This window comes from Paroedura picta, chromosome 1, assembly GCF_049243985.1.
Source record: "Paroedura picta isolate Pp20150507F chromosome 1, Ppicta_v3.0, whole genome shotgun sequence".
NCBI lineage: Eukaryota > Metazoa > Chordata > Lepidosauria > Squamata > Gekkonidae > Paroedura > Paroedura picta.
This window is the reverse complement of record NC_135369.1, coordinates 86,211,235-86,229,813: the sequence shown is the minus strand read 5'-3', so window position 1 is coordinate 86,229,813 and position 18,579 is coordinate 86,211,235. Positions and strand designations below refer to the sequence as shown.

Here is an 18,579-nt window from a genome sequence, read left to right as displayed (position 1 = left end):
GTAACAAAAGAAAAGTATGGCTACCAAAGGGGTGGGATTATGACCAAAGGAAAGGTGTAGTTTGCATAAGAAAAATCAGTTCTAGAGGTGTGGTTGTCTTAGTCTGCTGCAGCAGTGATAAATTGGAGTCTTAAAGCATCAGTTTTTATGTCCTTTGAATTCATTCTTTCAGATGCTTGTGTCAGGTCATCTTAGCAATTTCCTAACTAAACGATTAATACATTTTGAATATTAGAATCCTTATCATAGACCTTAGCCATTTTGTCTGGACAGTGTCTCTTTTCAAGGTGCAGATTTCCTGCTAACATACTTGTTCATTCACATTAAGGACTTGGATATGCTTCCATAAACTTTGGGATAATCTTGTAACCTCCACTCATGTGATTTGCTTAGTGTTTGTGTTTCAAGAATGTTACATTTGTAAATGTAGTACTTAAAAGTAGCTGTGCTGAATCAGCCTAGTGTTCCATCTACTTCTGCAACTTGTATTACACAGCAGGCAGTGAGATATGCTGAAGAGCTAACAAACAGGGTAGAGAGGCCAAGGTTTTCTTCATGTTTCTCCTAGTGTTCAGAGGTCTGTTGCCTCTGAGTGTGGAGGCTTCCTTAACCCATTGTGGGCAGTAGCCATTGATAGAACTATCTTCTAAGAATTGGTCTGATCCCATTTGACAGCTGACTATATACAAATATTCACTGGCAATGAGTACCATAATTTACTTATTTGTTGAGCAGAGTTGTAATAATGTGAATCTTCCCTGTAGTGTCATATGATTCTGAGTACTTAGAAGAGAATACTTGCACTTAATATTTGTTTAGATCCATTGAAGTCTGTGGATATTTCACAGTCAGCTGTTAGTTCACCTCTGGTTTCTTCCAGAAGTTGTTTTAATTTCATATGTTGGGACATTTGTTTTAGTGTTTAAATTATTAGACAAAACAAATGGAAATGAGTTCTGGGGACAATGTAAAGTGAGATGGTAGCATTTCGGATTCAGAAGAAGGCCAAAAAAATGTGCTTGTTGTATATTTAGGAGCAGGCACATAGCAGTTTTATGTACTGCATCACTATAACCTGCCTTTTTCTAAAGAAGGTTGCTTTAGTATGGGGATCCTGCAATGACTGTGTGAAATAGATTAGGTTAAGAGGGAATGCCTAGCCAGGTTCTCCCAGCAAGTTTCATAACTAAGTAGGGAGTTGAACTTGGGCTTCTTGTTTCCAAATGCATAACCAGCTAGTGTACCACATTGAATTGCAAGAAAGTACATTTACTTGGCTCATATGGGAGAAACTGCATTTTAAAGCTAGCTCAGCAATTAAATACACTACTTAAAAGAATTATGGGTTATTTGTTGTTGAACTATCTGGGGATACTTCATTCTTAGTGCCTAATGAATACCTTTCCAGTTCTTATTTTATAGTAAACTTCTTGCAAAAGGCATCCAGGTGTTTTATATTTGTTTCTGACTTGTATTTTTGAACTATTATGAAAAATATATTTTGTGTCTGTTTCACCGTGTATATAAACAAAACAAAGTTCAATCAGTAATACATTTGATAAGAGACAAAGGAGTAAGTCAACCCCATAGAAGAACTATCACTTAACACTGTGACTGGATTAGTTTTGAAGGCTTTGTTGGTTTGAGACAAAATGTCAGTATTGCTGAATTGTTTGCATTCTACCTTTATGCACATTGTACCTCTGCAACCAGGTGTTTCTTTGCAATTCCCCCTTCCCCCCATTTCTGACTGGGATACAAGGACTCAGATCTCCATTATAACTTGTATTTTATGAAAGGGGGTTTGATTATCTCCCCCCCCCAAGGTGCTACAGAACTCCTATCTAACTGTTCTCCTGTGGACTAACATGGCTACCTTCTGAAAGTTTACTGTTCTAATCTGCCTGTGTGAGGAAGCCTGGGCAGAGATGTTTCAGTTGCATTTTACTCAGGAAAAACAAAATAAATTGCTGAAAAGCAGACATATAAACAACTCTATTATTGGCAACATGATCCCTAATTAATCCCTTTTGGGATAGAGCCCAAAACTGAGAATAGAAAATGGAAGGTATTGTTTGACGGACTAGCAGAATGGAATGATTTTTTTTTTAACCTTTGGGATTACTTGTTGCAAGTATCGGATGTCCTTCTGTTTCAGTATAAAATTTAAACATCCTTGTAACTGCTTATTTAAAATACCTTATCTCAAGGTCTTAGGTCAATTAAACATGTTTCAAGCTGCTTTTGCAGAAAAGAACACTAAAAGTAATGTATTCCATTTTAAACATATTGTTTCCTACAAATAAAACATAGTGTCACAAAAGGGAACTTGTGAGGGAGGGAATTCCGTCCTCTCCCCTTCCTGCTTGCCAGTCATCCTTCTGTGGTGGTTGAGGGCAGTGGTGTCTCCTACTCATCCATAACTGCCCACCTGCATTGCCAGCAATAAACAACTGCACCCCCTCCCCCCTGTAATGCTGCTTCCTCAGAAAGATTGGCTCATGCCATGACAGCAGTTAATAGTCTTTTCATCCCAAGTGCCTGCAGTGCTGGCAATGCAGGGGTGTGGTAGTAGTATTGGATCCCCTGTCCATCCAGAGTGCCACTGTGACCCATCATGCACGGGGGGAATAACGCACATTCGGGGTGGAATGGCGGCGACTAAAATCACCAATAATGCACGGTGCCGGCTGCAACCGGCCGCAGCTTCGGTGCATGCCGCGTTAGCGAAACGCGGAAGAAAGTGCAGCTTCCGGGTGACCGGGGCGCAACCAGAAGCGGCGCCGGGATCGCCGCGTGCATAATCGGTTACTCTGGGTTTTGCCGCCGTCGTGCCCCGTCCCGTGCATAACCGGTGTGCTTCGCGTCTTCCCCCTCCGCGTTTTCCATGTGATCCGAAATCGCCATTTCGGCGACCGTGCATAATGGGCCTGTCTCAGGAAATGGACAGGCTGCCGGTCCACTCTTCATAAAAATGACAGCTGAGATCTAGTAGTGTAGCACTGTGAAATCTTTGTTATTTAATCTAAAGTTCACGCTTCTTTAGCTTCTTCTCCCTTGAAAATCTGGGATCACTGTCAGATCTGTAGAAGAAATAGCTGATTTGTGTACGTGGCCCCATTCTCTGTGTCTATCAATCTGCATGGGGAATCCTGAACTTCTGTGTTTGGGGGCACAGGGACCTTTTAAGTATTATGTCAGTGTATTACTTTCTCTGCTTTGAAAGGTTCAAGACCGGTACGGCTGTGAAAAAATACTACGAGTGATGTGATCAGTCATTCAGCCTTTTTGAAGGTGACTGAATTATATCTTCAAATAAAAGAAGGGAGAGGGGTGCCTGCATGGGCATTCAGAGCAGGTGTGTACAACCACACTTCAAACCCTTCTTTGTCAGTCTGGCTTGCATACCACGTTTGAGATAATGAAAAGCCTACTTACAAAAGAGAAAGAATTAAGCACCTTTGTTTTTTATGTGCAGTGATCCAGAAGGGAGTTGATAATCTATTAGCCACACAGTAGAATTTTTATATGACAAACTTCCTATTCTTTTGACATTTATCACTCTTCAATATCACATGTGCTATAGTTGGACCACCCCACAGATCATGCTTATTTCTTCTCCAAGGCATTGTTTTTATCAAGATATGGCAGCAGTAGCCCCCACCCCAGCATGAATGATGACAACTCCTAATTTGATACTGGCAACTGAAAGACAGCTAAAATTCATTAAAACATCACATCTGGTTTCAACCACCACAGAAGACACAGCTTCTTGAGCAGCCAGGTTTTGATGGGACATTGAAATACCAGGAGAGGGTTAACTACATTTATTTATTTTATTCATTTGATTTCTTCTGCTGCTCCCAGCAATGCTGGCTTGCAGTGGGTTACAGCAATAAAATCCCATAGTCAACAGTAAAACAATCCCCACCTTAAAATGTTAAACCACCCTGACAATGAATGTTAACCCTACATCCTCTCACCACCCACTCAACAACCTCACCATCCTTGACTTATGTTTCCAATGGGAGCATGGAAAAGACCAGTTCTGCCACTTGTAGTCCTCGTTTCTATAAAAGTCATGAATGTATATAAGGAGTTTTGCTAAAGATAAATAAGGCCTAGGCTTTGCCCACAGTTCCTGTAGCTTTAACTGGGAGATAAAGTGAGCTTCAACACCAAACTAAACATGGCAGAAGTTATGGGTCTATCCATGATCACCAGTGCTATTTTACAAGTATTTGTTTTAAATTTGTGTTTGTGTGTGAGGCCTCAATCCAGATCAGGTTTCTGGTGACCCTGAGAGTTCTTGACCCCCCACCCCCCGTGGCTTTTCAGCCCTCTACCCTGGCTGTTTTTAGCACTTGAAAAAGCCCGGCGGGTGAACTTCTGAGGCTTCTGGGCCAGGGTCAGATCTGGGCCTTGTGACAATTTTTAAAGAACTACAATTGTTTGTAATAACATCAACAGGCACAGGATGGAACCTGGGGCTGTCACATTTATTTTGGGTCTCAAGTCAGCGCTTGTTGAGGCAAACTATGTTTTTAATGGTTGTCTGTGGGCCAAATCCTGGCTTCATAAACCAACCATGATTAAATAAAACTATGGCTTTCCATTATGTCAACTAAATTGGTCCCCAACCCCTGGTCCGGAGACTGGTACCGGTCCGGAGATCAGTCGGTACCCGGCCGCGGCTCCTCCTCATCCTTCTCCCTGGCTGCTGCCTCGGGGGCTGCCCTGCCACTCTACCGCCGGCTCACCTTTGGTGCTCTTCAGTGGCTGCCATGGCTGTGGCTCCCCTTCGGCATGGCACTGAGCAGCTGATGCTGGCAGCGCCCCCAGCAGGTGGTGGGAAGTCAGGGGCACCGGCGGGAAAGCAAGTGGAGCAGGGGCTCAGGCGACGGCAGCGATATCCCTCAGCAAAAGACTACCCCCCCCCGGGCCTCAGTAAAATCCTCAAGCATTGACTGGTCCTCTGTGATAAAAAGGTTGGGGACCACTGAACTAAACCATTTCATGGAACAATATTCCTTTGATTTCTGTTGGACTGACATCCAACACCTTTCACCCAAAATATGGAGGAATAGGTTTTATTAAACGAGGACATCATTATATGCTATAAGCACACAATCATCTTGAACCTATCAGTTTTCTCTGCGAAAATTTGGCTGTCATTCTCTGCAAAAATTTGGCTAAACCCAAAATTAAAATTTCTTTGGGTTTTAGAAAAAAAATTAAATCGCAAGCCACAGAAGAATGTTAAATGTCAATATAGTCAAAATGTACACACATTTATATGCAATGTGTTGACAAACATGAATAAAGACGGTAGTTCAGCAAAGACAGTCTGGACTCAACCATTTGAAGTTGCAATTTGAAACATAAGTATTCTCACTGAAATAAGTATTCTCACTGAAAGCTTCAAAGGAATCTACATTGCCTGTGTGCACAGCCCTGTTTTCCTTTTGCCATATGGGATCAATGCAGTGTTTGTGTGTGTGTGTGGGGGGGGGGGGGGATGGTGAACATTGTCAATCTCTGATTCTATTGTCAAGATTGGAAACTCCAGGGCTGGATTATAAAAAACCCAGATGCATACAGGAATAACCACTGTCTTTTATTATGAATCAGTGCAATAATAAAGTGTTTTACTTTTCCTTTCAATCAGGACTTCAGGAATATGTAGAAGCAGTCTCATTCCAGTATTTTATCAAAACCCGAACATTAGTTAGCATAGAAGAAATCAATAAGCAGCTTATATTTGCAGCTGAAGACAAAGAAGAAGAAACAAAGGAGGTAAGGATATTTATTGATGTTAATGATTTGCAGTATACTTACTAGGGTTGTTTAACATAAAATATGTCCATTATTTGATATTCTATTATTTAGAACATTTTTATTCTCTTACCCCCCGCATATATAAAACATATCTTGTATAGCTGTTTAGTCATATATAATCTATTTATTTTGAGTTCAGTTATGTAAAATGATAAAGTTCAGTTAGCTAAAATGGCACTTTCTTTTTGGTTCAAATCTTTGTGGGTACTATCTTAGAAGCAACAAGCCACTAAAGGCCCCCTCTTCAGTGCTGTCTTGATAAATTAACCACAGTGAATACAGTTTTGAAATGAAATGGGGGAAATCTGGATTCAAATCTCATTTGATTCTGAGTATCATATAGCAGCTTGTGCACAAAGACCAATCTCTCGACTTTAGCTTTCCTTTCTTAAAACAGGCATTATAAGGAGCAACAAAAGATTGGTTGATAAGATGTACTTCCAAGAAGGTGGCAGCCCAGGGTGTGGACCCACCCTACCATAAAGCAGCTGATAACCTTTTCCCTTGAGGCTCCCATACTGGCAAAGCATTACTTTATGAGTCATGTCTTCTGACCACTCTTCTGGGATCTTGTGGAAGAAAGGAAAGACAAAGCAGTGTTCAAGTCACTCATATCCTTAGCTTTTTTCAGGGGTTAAATATCTGATTATCTTAACCCTCCAAGTTTCTTTCCAGGCACGATTGCACTTTGGGGGGTTGCCCAGAAGATTTCCTTTATTTTGGGTCCATCTTGGATTAAGGTCTATATAGATAGTTTCTTAGATTACCGAACACAGAACTAGATATTTCTAAGCATCCACGTAATCATCATTCAGAATTCTAAAATTTAGCAAGCTTCTAGCCCCTAGCCTATGAAAATAGGCTTGGAAGCCTGGTAAAATATCACAAGCTGGTGGATGGAGTGGGGCATGAACACAGATTTTTAGTGGGTGTGGAAGGAGAGCCTCTGTTCATATCTGTGTCCCCCCCCCTTTATTCAAAGTGCACATAGGCTTCACCTTTCCTAGAGGAATAATGTACTATTTTAGCATGGCATGTACTCAGAGCTGTACCCATGAAAGCAGGAGCACAGGTAGATCCAGGACAAAGTATTTTTTTTTTCACACAATGCATAATGGAGTCTTAGATGACTTTAGAAAGAGATTAGACAGATTTATAGGATAGGTCTATTAATAGCAGTTAGCCATGATAGCAGGTAGAACTTCCAGAGTGAGAGGAAATATGCCTCTGAATATTAGTTGTGAGGAAAGTAAACAACAGGCTTGGGGCTGTTGCTTTCATTCCCTCTTTGTAGCCTTCCCAGTAGCATATGACCAACAGCCACTGTTGGAAGCTGGATAGATCTAGATGGCTATTGAGTCTGATCCAGCAGGGCTGCTTTTACATTTTCATGGGAAGGACTATATATGCTTGTCTACAATTGACCCAATTCTTTTGGGAATTTCAGAAAGATGTACATCAAATGTTTTTCAAGTTGCAAAGTAAATTCCAGTGAATCCAGAAGCCTTTCCTATATTTCACCTATATATAGCAGGAAATTTTAGTAGAGTTTGGTATGCAATGAAAATAAAGTTGTTGCTGCTCACGGAAAACACAAAGTAAAAACAGGAAAACGATTTCCAATTTACACCTGTAATCAGTGCAGCCTTATTGCTACCCATATTACATTTCAAGCTACTCATTCCTGAATTTGCTTTCCTTGCCTTTCCCGAATATCCCTGTGTTCTAAGTTAAGCTTTGTTCTCTATTTGTTGCTAGCCTGCCTCTGATTGCCTCAATACACAAAGCCATGTTTGGAGCCTGAAGGTGACTCCTGTAGATTACCTCCTGGGAGTGGCTGACCTAACTGGAGAGCTGATGCGGATGTGTATCAACAGTGTTGGCAACGGTGACATAGATACTCCGTTTGAGTTGAGCCAGTTCCTGCGTCAGATATATGATGGCTTTTCATACATTGGCAACACTGGACCATATGAAGTTTCTAAAAAACTCTACACCTTGAAGCAGAGTCTGGCCAAAGTGGAGAATGCATGCTACGCACTGAAAGTCAGGGGGTCTGAGATACCCAAACATATGCTAGCAGATGTTTTTTCCACCAAAACAGAAATCATTGAGCAAGAGGATGGGCTTCCGTAAAGGAACAGGAACCACATGACCAAAAGAGAAACAACTATAAAGACAGAACAAAGACTTGCAATAATTAAGACCTGCTTGCTAGAAGTCTTAGCAGTATGTTCTTTAAAACTTGGTAATGTTTTAGCATCAGCTGAAGAAACAGAATAATATGTATCCCAAAACTGTTCTTGCATAAGAATGAACAAGTCTTATCAGGCTGATGGTTCAGTGAGAGATTTGTAGTCACAAATATCACTGTTGACATTTTAAATATGACTGTATTTTAGTATTGTGGGCCCCCTGCAGCATACTTTAGTCATTGCAGCCAGTCCTCTAGTAGGCAGCATGCAATGTATGTTGTCATATTTCTCTTTTTCTCTCTTGTTAAGTGGTCCATGTGTGGGATGTGGGAGAGAGAGGCAGTTGTGGTATTAGGTCCCGATGTGCTAATTCAAAGACATTAATGAAAATGAGGAAACATTTTTTGTTTAGGGGGAAATACTTTCAAGAGTCAGAAAGCAAGCTCACTCATTACTTTCTTATTCTGGGATTCTTCATTTATATTGAAAATCCTAAGCAGGTAGCCAAGCCAAAAAAAAAAGGGGGGGGGAGACTAGAGCCACTGCAGTAGTAGAGTTTGTTTATATTTGCAACAGAAACAAATTATTTCAGTTATGGGTAAAATGTACATCTATTAAGCTCCAATCCATGGTCTGCAGTACTGGACATCTCCATTGCAGAAGTGCTTAACATGCAGTGATCCTGTGTGTATTGAAGTTGCTCCATGTACAGATGATTGGAAATGGCAAGTGGCCCCAGCTTCCAACTACACACAGAAACTGCACATGTACAATCCTCAGCCTATAGAGTATAGGATCCTCTGTTATTTTCTGTAAAATTTGATTACACGTGAAAAAGTTTTTAAATACTCAGAAGCAGAAATGAGGTTGACTGGAAATAAGTCAGTCGGACGGTTCAGAATTATATGTTTAAAAGATCAAAAACTAAGATAGATATATTAGAAAGCAAAATGCTTCAGACAAAAGAAACCTGATTTTGTCAACACAAGTTGTGTGTGTCATATGTTCAGTGAATCTCTTCTTCCAAATTAAAAATGCCCCCTTTTACTGGCTTGGATCCTAAGCAGTGTGAATCACACTACTGCTAATTGCAAAGAACTTTGTGGCTCCCCCCTTCCAGTGCAGTCTTCTGCCCCCCCCCCCCCTCCATTTTGTTCCAGTGGGCCTGTGAATTCCCAAGAACATTGAGGAAGGCAGTCTGTAGGGAAGAGTATTGGCAAATCCTTCTCTTCTTTTCCATACACTAAAATGTCATTCCATCAGAGGGAAGGCACATTAGGATCTAATCCAGAGAATTTTGTAATAGGAAAAATAAAAGAGTAAATGTGTGTGTACATAAAAATACTGAAGCAATAGGTATTTCCATTTTACATCAAAGCACTTTCCCTTTCACATTCAGGGTGCTTGTATATAGCTTAGAAAAAAGCATTTTCCAGACATGTTTGATAAGACATTTTAGAGTAATTATAGTTTTCATGTAATAGTTTAAAAAGGAATGTTTTCAGTTATTTAATAAAGCAAATTGTGTTGATATTCCTTTTTTATACAAAAAAGTAGTGAAAAACGCCTTCTTGTATTGAATATTAGATTTCATCTATTTTGTTTTACAAGTCTTGTGTGTATTCACTACTTCTAAGCTTTAGTAAGAGGAATCTTTTGGCATGGTGTTTACCATCTTGAAATACACTGAATTTGTTTTAAAAATCAGAAATAAAGCTTTCAGAGATTGATTTGAACTAGAGAATTTCTGAAATGTGTGGATTCTGCTTGTTGCTAAGATTCAGCTTGTGTAGTGGCTAAAAACAGCAGTGTCTTCTAATGTGACAAGCCAGGTTGGTTTATTCCCCACTTCTCCACATACAGCCAACTGGGTGACCTTGGCCTTGTCACAGCCCTGATAGTGCTATTCTCATAGAGCAGCCCTATAAGAGCTCTCACAGCCCCACCTACCTCATAGGGTGCCTATTAGTGGTAGAGAAAGGGAAGGCGATTGTAAGCTGCTTTGAGACTCCTGGTAGAAAAAATTTGGGTCTAAAAAAACCAACTCTTCTTGTTGTTCCCAAGCATACAACCAAGAGGTATAAATTACAGGGTAATCTTAGTTATACCCTTCTAGATACAATCCCCCCCAACCTGGCCGCAACAAAGTGCTTGGTAGAAGAGCTCTGTCTTACAGACCCTGCAGAACTCTGACAGTCCCTGGAGGGCCCTTAGCTGTTCCGGGAGCTCATTCTACTAGGCCAGGGCCAGAGCAGAAAATACCCTGACCCTGGTTGAGGCCAGGTGGACTTCACATGGCCCAGGAACCTCCAGTCTATTTGCTGTTGCAGAATGCAACAACCCTCGCAGGGCATGAGTTAGATGGTCCCTCAGGTACACAGGGCCTGGACCGCATATGGCCTTACCATATACCATACGGCCTTGAACCTGATCTGGTACTTAATTGGCAACCAGTGCAGCTCCCCAGCACAGGCTGGATATGGGGCCCCTGTGGTGTCCTAGGAGCTACATTTGCACCAGCTGTTGATTTCTGGAGCAGGGACGAGCAGGCCTGCATAGAGTGAGTTACAGAAATCTATCCTGGAGATGACTGTCACATAGATCACTTTGGCCAGGTGATCCTGGGACAGATAGAGCGCTAGTAGCCTTGCTTGGCAAAGATGGTAAAATGCCAACTGGGTTACTTTTGTCACCTGGGCCTCCATAGAAAAGGAGGATTCCAGAATCACTCTCAAATTCCTGGCAGTGTGCGAGATCTTACGCTGCATGCCATCCAGGCTGGGTAAACACGCTTCCTGAGTTGGACCTTTCCTACCGAACCACAGGGCCTCTGTCTTGTCAGAATTGAAGTACGGCTGGGTGTCATCAGTATACTGATGACACCCTAGCCCAGTGATGGCAAACCTCTTAGAGACTGAGTGCCCAAACTGCAACCCCAAACCCACTTATTTATCGCAAACTGTCAACATGGCAGTTTAACCTGAATACTGCTCTTCTTTTGTCCCCCCTTCTTCTTCTATAAACCTTTTTGCCCCTTTGTTGTTGAGCTGTTTATTTTTCAGTTCCTCACCTACTTTTTCCACACTTTTCCTCCCTCCCTTCTTCACCTTAACTCCATTGAGGGGAAGTGGCATGGGTTGGTGGGCAGTGGTGTGTGGCATCTCCAGCAGCGTCTGGCCCGGCTCTCCTCTCCCTGGGGTCTGTTCAGTGCAGCCTTCCCTCTGTCCAGCGCCAGCCCAGCTGAGCAAGCCAGCCAGTTGCTTCCCAGGCCAGAGAACACGTGGGAAGAGTCCTCCCTGTCCTCTGCGTGCCAGGAAGCCAGACCTCATGCAGACTGACTCAGTGAACTCTGTGCTAGGGCGACAGTGAATGTGCCCACAGAACGGGCTCTGAATGTTACCTCTGTCACGCATGCCATAAGTTTGCCACCACTGCCCTAGCTCAAAATTCTGCACCAGCTGAGGCAGGGGAGTGGACAAAGAAGTCAAAGTGGGTGAGAGAACCTGTGGGACTCCACAGGTGAGCTGGTAACAACACGCTTATTCTTCCCCCATCCCCACCCTCTGTGTTTGGTTCTGGAGAAAGGTGCACAGCCCCTGCATGGCTGTCCTGGCTCTGGATGGGTGGTGGGCCAACAACTCGGAGTTGACAATATCAAAAATTACCCACTCCTTCTGAAGTCATGCTTCCTAAATGAAATTGTTTAGTTGCTGTGGTAACTAACAGCATTTTTTGAAATGTTATGTTCCATGATGATATTGCTGTTGCTTTAAAATCTTTTATTGAGTGCACAGCTCATGAATAATTACTGCACTAACTTCCAACGCTATTCTATTGCATTGCAGTACTCCTAAAATGTCATTTCTACCACAGGACAATTACCCACTGGGTCAAAATGGATGGCATCCAGCTAGTGCCTCCCTAAGACTTCTCACAAATGGAGTAGGACTTGAACATTGACCAGAAGACTTGATAGGGCAGAAGCCAGATGGGGAGAGATGTTTATTCTTGTCTTTAGAATTTGCTCACGGTGCATTTTAGTTCACATTTAGATTGTCGTTCACTGAGATGAATATTTTAAGGCAACTGGGCAACACTTGTTTTCAGCAATAATACTTTTATGTCACTCACTGCTTTGACCAGGTAGATAAAAGTTTAAATTCCATAGCTGTAAGAACGAGGAAGACCAGATGTATAAAAGGAGGCCCACATTAGCTTAGCTTCTACATTGTGGCAAATAATTTGGCCAAAACTGAGGATATTTGCCTGTCTTTAATAATCAGATCTTTCTACAAACTAAAAATTGCCCCAGGTTTACAGAAAAATCTGAAAGAGAACAAAATATATTGGGGTATTTTTTAAAAATCCCAAATTATAAAAGGAATGCCTGTAGCTTTTTTAAAAAGTGAGATTTCAGTGGCAGTAGATAGGCAACCACAACACTATAGCCCTGATTTTTGTCAGCTAAGTGCAGAGGGAGGGGACAGGATACTTTCCAGGGCTGTTTGGCCTCTGGTGGAAGACTTGGCAGAGCTAGGTCTGACTGTGAAACTGGATTATTTGGTAACACCCAACCACATGACTCATCGGGGCCTCCTTTTCCTCCACTTTATTGATGATAGAGAGGACTAGCAGCAAGCTACAGAATTTACCTCTGTATCACAATCTCTAAATTAGAAATGGAGCCTCATGGACTGGGTGGCCCTTCAGAGCTCCCTGTAGTTTCACTTTAATAGGCCCCTGCTACTGAAGACGCTATGGAAACTTGCCAATTACCAGAGGCTTGTTTGGCATTTTGTTGTATTTAGTTGTATTCAATACATAGAAACCTTGTAATCTTTAGTTGTTATTGTTGGAGCCTGAATTTCAGTTACATTGTATGGCTGTTATCTTGTACACATGGAACCCCCCCCCCTTTGTTTTTTTTTTGTCTCCTGAAATTACTCGTCTGCCATAGAAGCTCACTAGACGATGTACCTGACACATGATGTCAGGATGAAAAGGAGACTGACTGAAACTGCTTTGATCCCCACTGTGGAGAAAGGTGCAGTATAAATGAATATAGCCAAAGATGGGAGACAGATAAGAGGCAGGTTGGTGAATGGCTGAAAAGGAGAGAATGAGGCAAGGAAAGGGAAGAGGATATGGAAGTTGCCAGGAAGGGGGGGGGGGAAATGATGTGTGGAAGTGATACAAAGGAAAGTGATGTGCCATCCCACAAATCCTTCAGAGTTCCCTACTATTCAAGTGGACCTTGCCTAGCAGCTGGCACCCTACAACTATGCCATAGGAAATCAGACGCCTCCCACAAGTCCTTGCGGGTTCCCACTTATATATCTTTAAATAGGACAGGGTCCTATTAAATAAAAGGGTAAGGCCACCTGGGGAGGGCCCTGTCCAGGATAAAAACTCAGAGTGTCCATCCAGGGCCATGCAGCCAATGGGGAGGCGCACAAAGTGCCTTCCTATTGGCCCCTCACCAGGACAGACCAAAATTCCATTCACCCAGCCCAGTCTGGCTGCCAGTCTGCTCCTGACCACCAAAGGGAGAGGAGGTCAGTAGGGCTGCCAAGGGGGATGAGAACAGAGGCTTGGACAGGCTGTGCCAGCCCTTTTTGCCCCAAGGCTCTCCTAACTGCCATGTCCGACTGCAAATTGCCTCAGAACCCTGACAGAGCTGGCAGGAGGCTGCAGAGTGCTCCCCCTCCCCCCCTTCAGGCCTGCTGTGAAGGAGCCTCTGACAGCCCCTGACTGAGGGGAGGGAGACCTTTCCAAGAGCAACGCAGGGGAGCCTGAGGGCCTTCCTTTTGAGGGGGGGACTTTCCCCTTCTGCCAAACAGTTGCCTGACAGGGAGGCAACAGAAAAGCCCCTTCTCACTTAAAATACTGCTCTGGCCGGAGGTTAGACACAGCCAAGCCATGTGTCTTTCTTCTTTGCAACTCTCTGCAGATTTGAGGCCACTGCACAGCATTATTCTGCAAAGGAAGCTGGCTCTTTTGTCTCCTGTTTCATCTGCACAACAACCCTGTGCAGTAGGCCTCAAGTCTTTCAATTCAACAACAACCTGTGTGGGAAGCCTTAAATGTTTCTTCTCTACCACAACCCTGTCCAAAGTAGCCCTTTCTGTCTGGGGAGCTGATCTTTATACTCTGCAGGTGAGCTGTAATTCCAGGAGCTCACCAGGCCACACCTGTAGGTTGGCTACCCCTGGGTTGGAAATATTCCTGGAGGTTTGGAGGTGGGACTTCAAAATCGTACAATGCCTCAGAGTCCAGCCTTCAAATGAGCCATTTTTGCCTGCAGTTGGTAGGGAGTGGTGCAGGAGTGTCCCTCCTGGCCTATGGGTTATGGCCAGCCCTTATCAGCAACTGTTTGTATTCTGGGGTGCAGGCAGGCAGACCAGCACCAGTCCTGTGAGTCTGGAAAGTGCCGGAAGAAAAAATAAATATTTACAGCCTGAAACTAAATACAGAACAAGTAAATGTCTGGAGACACATCGTAACTGAAATAGTAACTGGCAAATAACGTTGACCTGGCAAATAAAAAAACAGTATTAAAAACCTTACTAAGGTCAAGACTGCTGTACACAGACAGTCTTCCTCTTAGGGTTGCCAGCTTCCCTGTGAGGCTCGCTACCCCACCTCCCTCATGGGGAGTCTGCTATGGGGAGAGAAGGGGAAGACGATTGGAAAATGCTTTGAGACACCTGAGGCCTGCTGGGTCACTGCGGCCCATTCCCAGTTCTCTCAGATCTCTCACAACCCCACATACCTCACATGTTGACTATTGTGGAGAGACAAATGGAAAAGGTGTTTGTAAACCGCTTTGAGATTCCTTTGAGTAGTAAGCAATAGGGTACAAAAATCCGTTCTTCTAAGGAGCAACCATGAAAGAAGCATGTGGGCACATAACATTTTACCAACAGTGAAAATATGGGAGACAGAAGGAACAGGGTGGACACCTGTGTACTGTGACTACCCTATGTGTATTAGGGCAGAGGGGCATTTCGGTGAATGTGGCCTAATTCACACAAGAAGGGAAATGACGCAGAACTGGGGGGAATTGGTTGCCATGTAATCTTCCCCTAAGAAGAGTCTCCAGTCTGATTTTCCCTTCACATATCTGAGGACATGGCTCTGGAAAGCTCATCTGTAACCACTATGCCACAATTCCCAAAGGTCAGTCCTCTCCCACAATCAACGAACATTCCACACCACAGGTTCTTGACACCCATATCTCCACACCCATGGCCTCATTTGCCACCATGCCACCACAACCTCCCACACAACACACATGACAACCCCATGCCCTTACAGACTGGACAACTCTTCCCCTTCCTCTTCCCACTGCCAAGCTCTAGCGCCCGTTGTATTCTTGGAGACAACGGGCTTTGCCCCTAGTATTCTAATAATTGACTCAGCCAGTTCAGTAGGTGATGTTGCGCCTGGACATGCTTTGGCCTAACCTACCTCACAGGGATGTTGTGCAGATAAAAAGGAGGCAAGGAGAATAATGTAAGCTGCTTTTGTCCCCTTTGGAGAAAGTTGCAGTACAAATGAAGTAAATATATAATAAATATACCTGAAGCTTGGACACAGATAAAAGAGAGATTGGTGAATGGCTGAGGGAGGGGTAGGCAAGAGGATATTGGGGTTGTAGGGGCGAGGAAGGAAAATAATAGTGCTGGGAGAGGAGTACAGAGCAAGGTGATGTGTAGGGCTGCCAGCTCTGGGTTGGGAAATACCTGAGAAAACAAGTCAGGAACCTGAAGATGGAACAGCAAAATCTATTAAGATTAACATGCAAATATTGGTTATTTCATGCATATTAAGATTAAGAGGAATTAAGAAAGAAAAGGGAAATGTTCAGGAAATGGAGGGAAGGACAGAGCTCTAAAGAAGAGTACCTACAGGTTACTAGGCACTGTAGATCAATCATCAGAAAGGCCAAAGCTGAGAGTGAGCTAAGATTGGCCAGGGAAGCTCACTGTAACAAGAAAAGATTTTTCAGTTATGTGAGGAGCAAACGTAAAGTAAAGGAGGCAATAGGCCCACTGTTGGGTACGGATGGACAAACTCCAACAGAGGATGCAGAGAAAGCAGAAAGGCTCAGCGCTTATGTTACATCTGTTTTTTCCCACAGGTCAAAGGGTTTAGGCACATCTAGAGATGGCAGTAGCCAAGAGATAGTGTCTGGGTGGCAGGTTGACATGGACAGAGAGGTTGTCGAGAGGCATTTAGCTGCACTGGATGAGTTCAAATTCCCTGAGCCGGATGAAATGCACCCGAGAGTGCTCAAAGAACTTTCCAGAGAACTTGCACAACCATTGTCCATCATCTTCGGGACCTCTTTAAGGACTGGAGATGTCCCAGAGGACTGGAAGAGAGCAAACGTTATTCTGATCTTCAAAAAAGGGAGGAAGGATGACCCGGGAAACTACAGACCAGTGAGTCTGACCTCTGTTGTGGGGAAGATAATGGAGCAGATATTAAAGGGAGCGATCTGCAAACATCTGGAGGACAATTTGGTGATCCAAGGAAGTCAGCATGGATTTGTCTCCAACAGGTCCTGTAAGACCAACCTGGTTTGCTTTTGACCAAGTAAGTTTGCTGAATCGTGGAAATTCAGTTGATGTTGTTTACTTGGATTTTAGTTAAGCTTTAGTTAAGGTTTAGTTAAGGTTCCCCATGATGTTCTGATGGATAAATTGAAGGACTGCAATCTGGAGAACCGCACTCAAAGAGTTGTTGTCAATGGTATTTCATCATACTGGAGGGAGGTGAGTAGCGGGGTACCTCAGGGCTCGATGCTCGACCCGGTACTTTTTAACATATTTATTAATGATCTAGATGAGGGGGTGGAGGGACTACTCATCAAGTTTGCAGATGACACCAAATTGGGAGGACTGGCAAATACTCTGGAAGATAGAGACAGAGTTCAACGAGTTCTGAACACAATGGAAAAATGGGCAAATGAGAACAAGATGCAATTTAATAAAGATAAGTGTAAAGTTCTGCATCTGGGTCAGAAAAATGAAAAGCATGCCTACTGGATGGGGGATACGCTTCTAGGTAACACTGTGTGTGAATGAGACCTTGGGCTACTTGTGGATTGTAAACTAAACATGAGCAGGCAGTGTGATGCAGCGGTAAAAAAGGCGAATGCCATTTTGGGCTGTATCAACAGGGGCATTACATCAAAATCACAAGATGTCACAGTCCCATTGTATACTGCACTGGTCAGACCACACCTGGAGTACTGTGTGCAGTTCTGGAGGCCTCACTTCAAGAAGGACGTAGATAAAATTGAAAGGGTACAGAGGAGAGCGACTAAGATGATCTGGGGCTAAGGGACCAAGCCCTACGAAGGTAGGTTGAGGGACTTGGGAATGTTCAGCCTGGAGAAAAGGAGGCTGAGAGGGGACATGATAGCTCTCTTTAAGTATTTGGAAGGTTGTCACTTGGAGGAGGGCAGGATGCTGTTTTTGTTGGCTGCAGAGGAGAGGTCACGCAGTAATGGGTTTAAACTTCAAGTACAACGATATAGGCTAGATATCAGGAAAAAAATTTTCACAGTCAGAGTAGTTCAGCAGTGGAATAGGCTGCCTAAGGAGGTGGTGAGCTCCCCCTCACTGGCAGTCTTCAAGCAAAGGCTGGATACACACTTTTCTTGGATGCTTTAGGATGGTTAGGGCTGATCCTGCGTTGAGCAGGGGGTTGGACTAGATAGCCTGTATGGCCCCTTCCAACTCTATGATTCTATGATTCTATATTTAAATCTGTTTTCTATGAATCTTTGGATTCTTCCAGGTTTGTGGGTGCTTTTCTCATAGCCCATGGAGATGCAATTCAGTGGATTAAATAAAAAATCTGTATGGGACAGTGGGCACACACAGCTATTAGATATATAGACCATAGCTACTGTTGGCTGAATACTGGATGGGGAATACGCTTCTAGGTAACACTGTGTGTGAACGAGACCTTGGGGTACTTGTGGATTGTAAACTAAATATGAGCAGGCAGTATGATGCAGCGGTAAAAAAGGCAAATGCCATTTTGGGCTGTATCAATAGGGGCATCACATCAAAATCACAAGATGTCGTAGTCCCATTGTATACGGCACTGGTCAGACCACACCTGGGGCCAAGGGACCAAGCCCTATGAAGATAGGAGAAAAGGAGGTTAAGAGGGGACATGATAGCCCTTTTTATTTGAAAGGTTGTCCTTTGGGGGAGGGCAGGATGCTGTTCCCGTTGGCTGCAGAGTAAAGGACGTGCAGTAATGATTTTAAACTACAAATACAATGATATAGGCTAGATATCAGGAAAAAAAATTCACAGTCAGAGTAGTTCAGCAGTGGAATAGGCTGCCTAAGGAGGTGGTGAGCTCCCCCTCACTGGCAGTCTAGCAAAGGTTGGATATACACTTTTCTTGTATGCTTTAGGGTGCTTTGGGCTGATCCTGCGTTGAGCAGGGGGTTGGACTAGATGGCCTGTATGGCCCCTTCCAACTCTATGATTCTATGATTCTATGATTAAAACACAAA

At 43.4% G+C, this 18,579-nt stretch overlaps 1 protein-coding gene across 2 annotated transcripts in view; it reads left to right on the top strand.

Annotated features, from left to right (window-relative positions):
- Window positions 1–9,777, top strand: part of TSNAX (translin associated factor X) — a 28,972-nt gene extending 19,195 nt beyond the window's left edge. For both annotated transcript variants that reach the window (XM_077346362.1, XM_077346371.1), the window contains exons 5-6: window positions 5,669–5,796; window positions 7,597–9,777. In XM_077346362.1, coding sequence (XP_077202477.1) covers window positions 5,669–5,796; window positions 7,597–7,974 — 506 coding nt within the window. In that variant the 3' untranslated portion in view covers window positions 7,975–9,777. The remainder of the gene's footprint in view (window positions 1–5,668; window positions 5,797–7,596) is intronic.
- The last annotated feature ends 8,802 nt before the right edge of the window (window positions 9,778–18,579 follow it).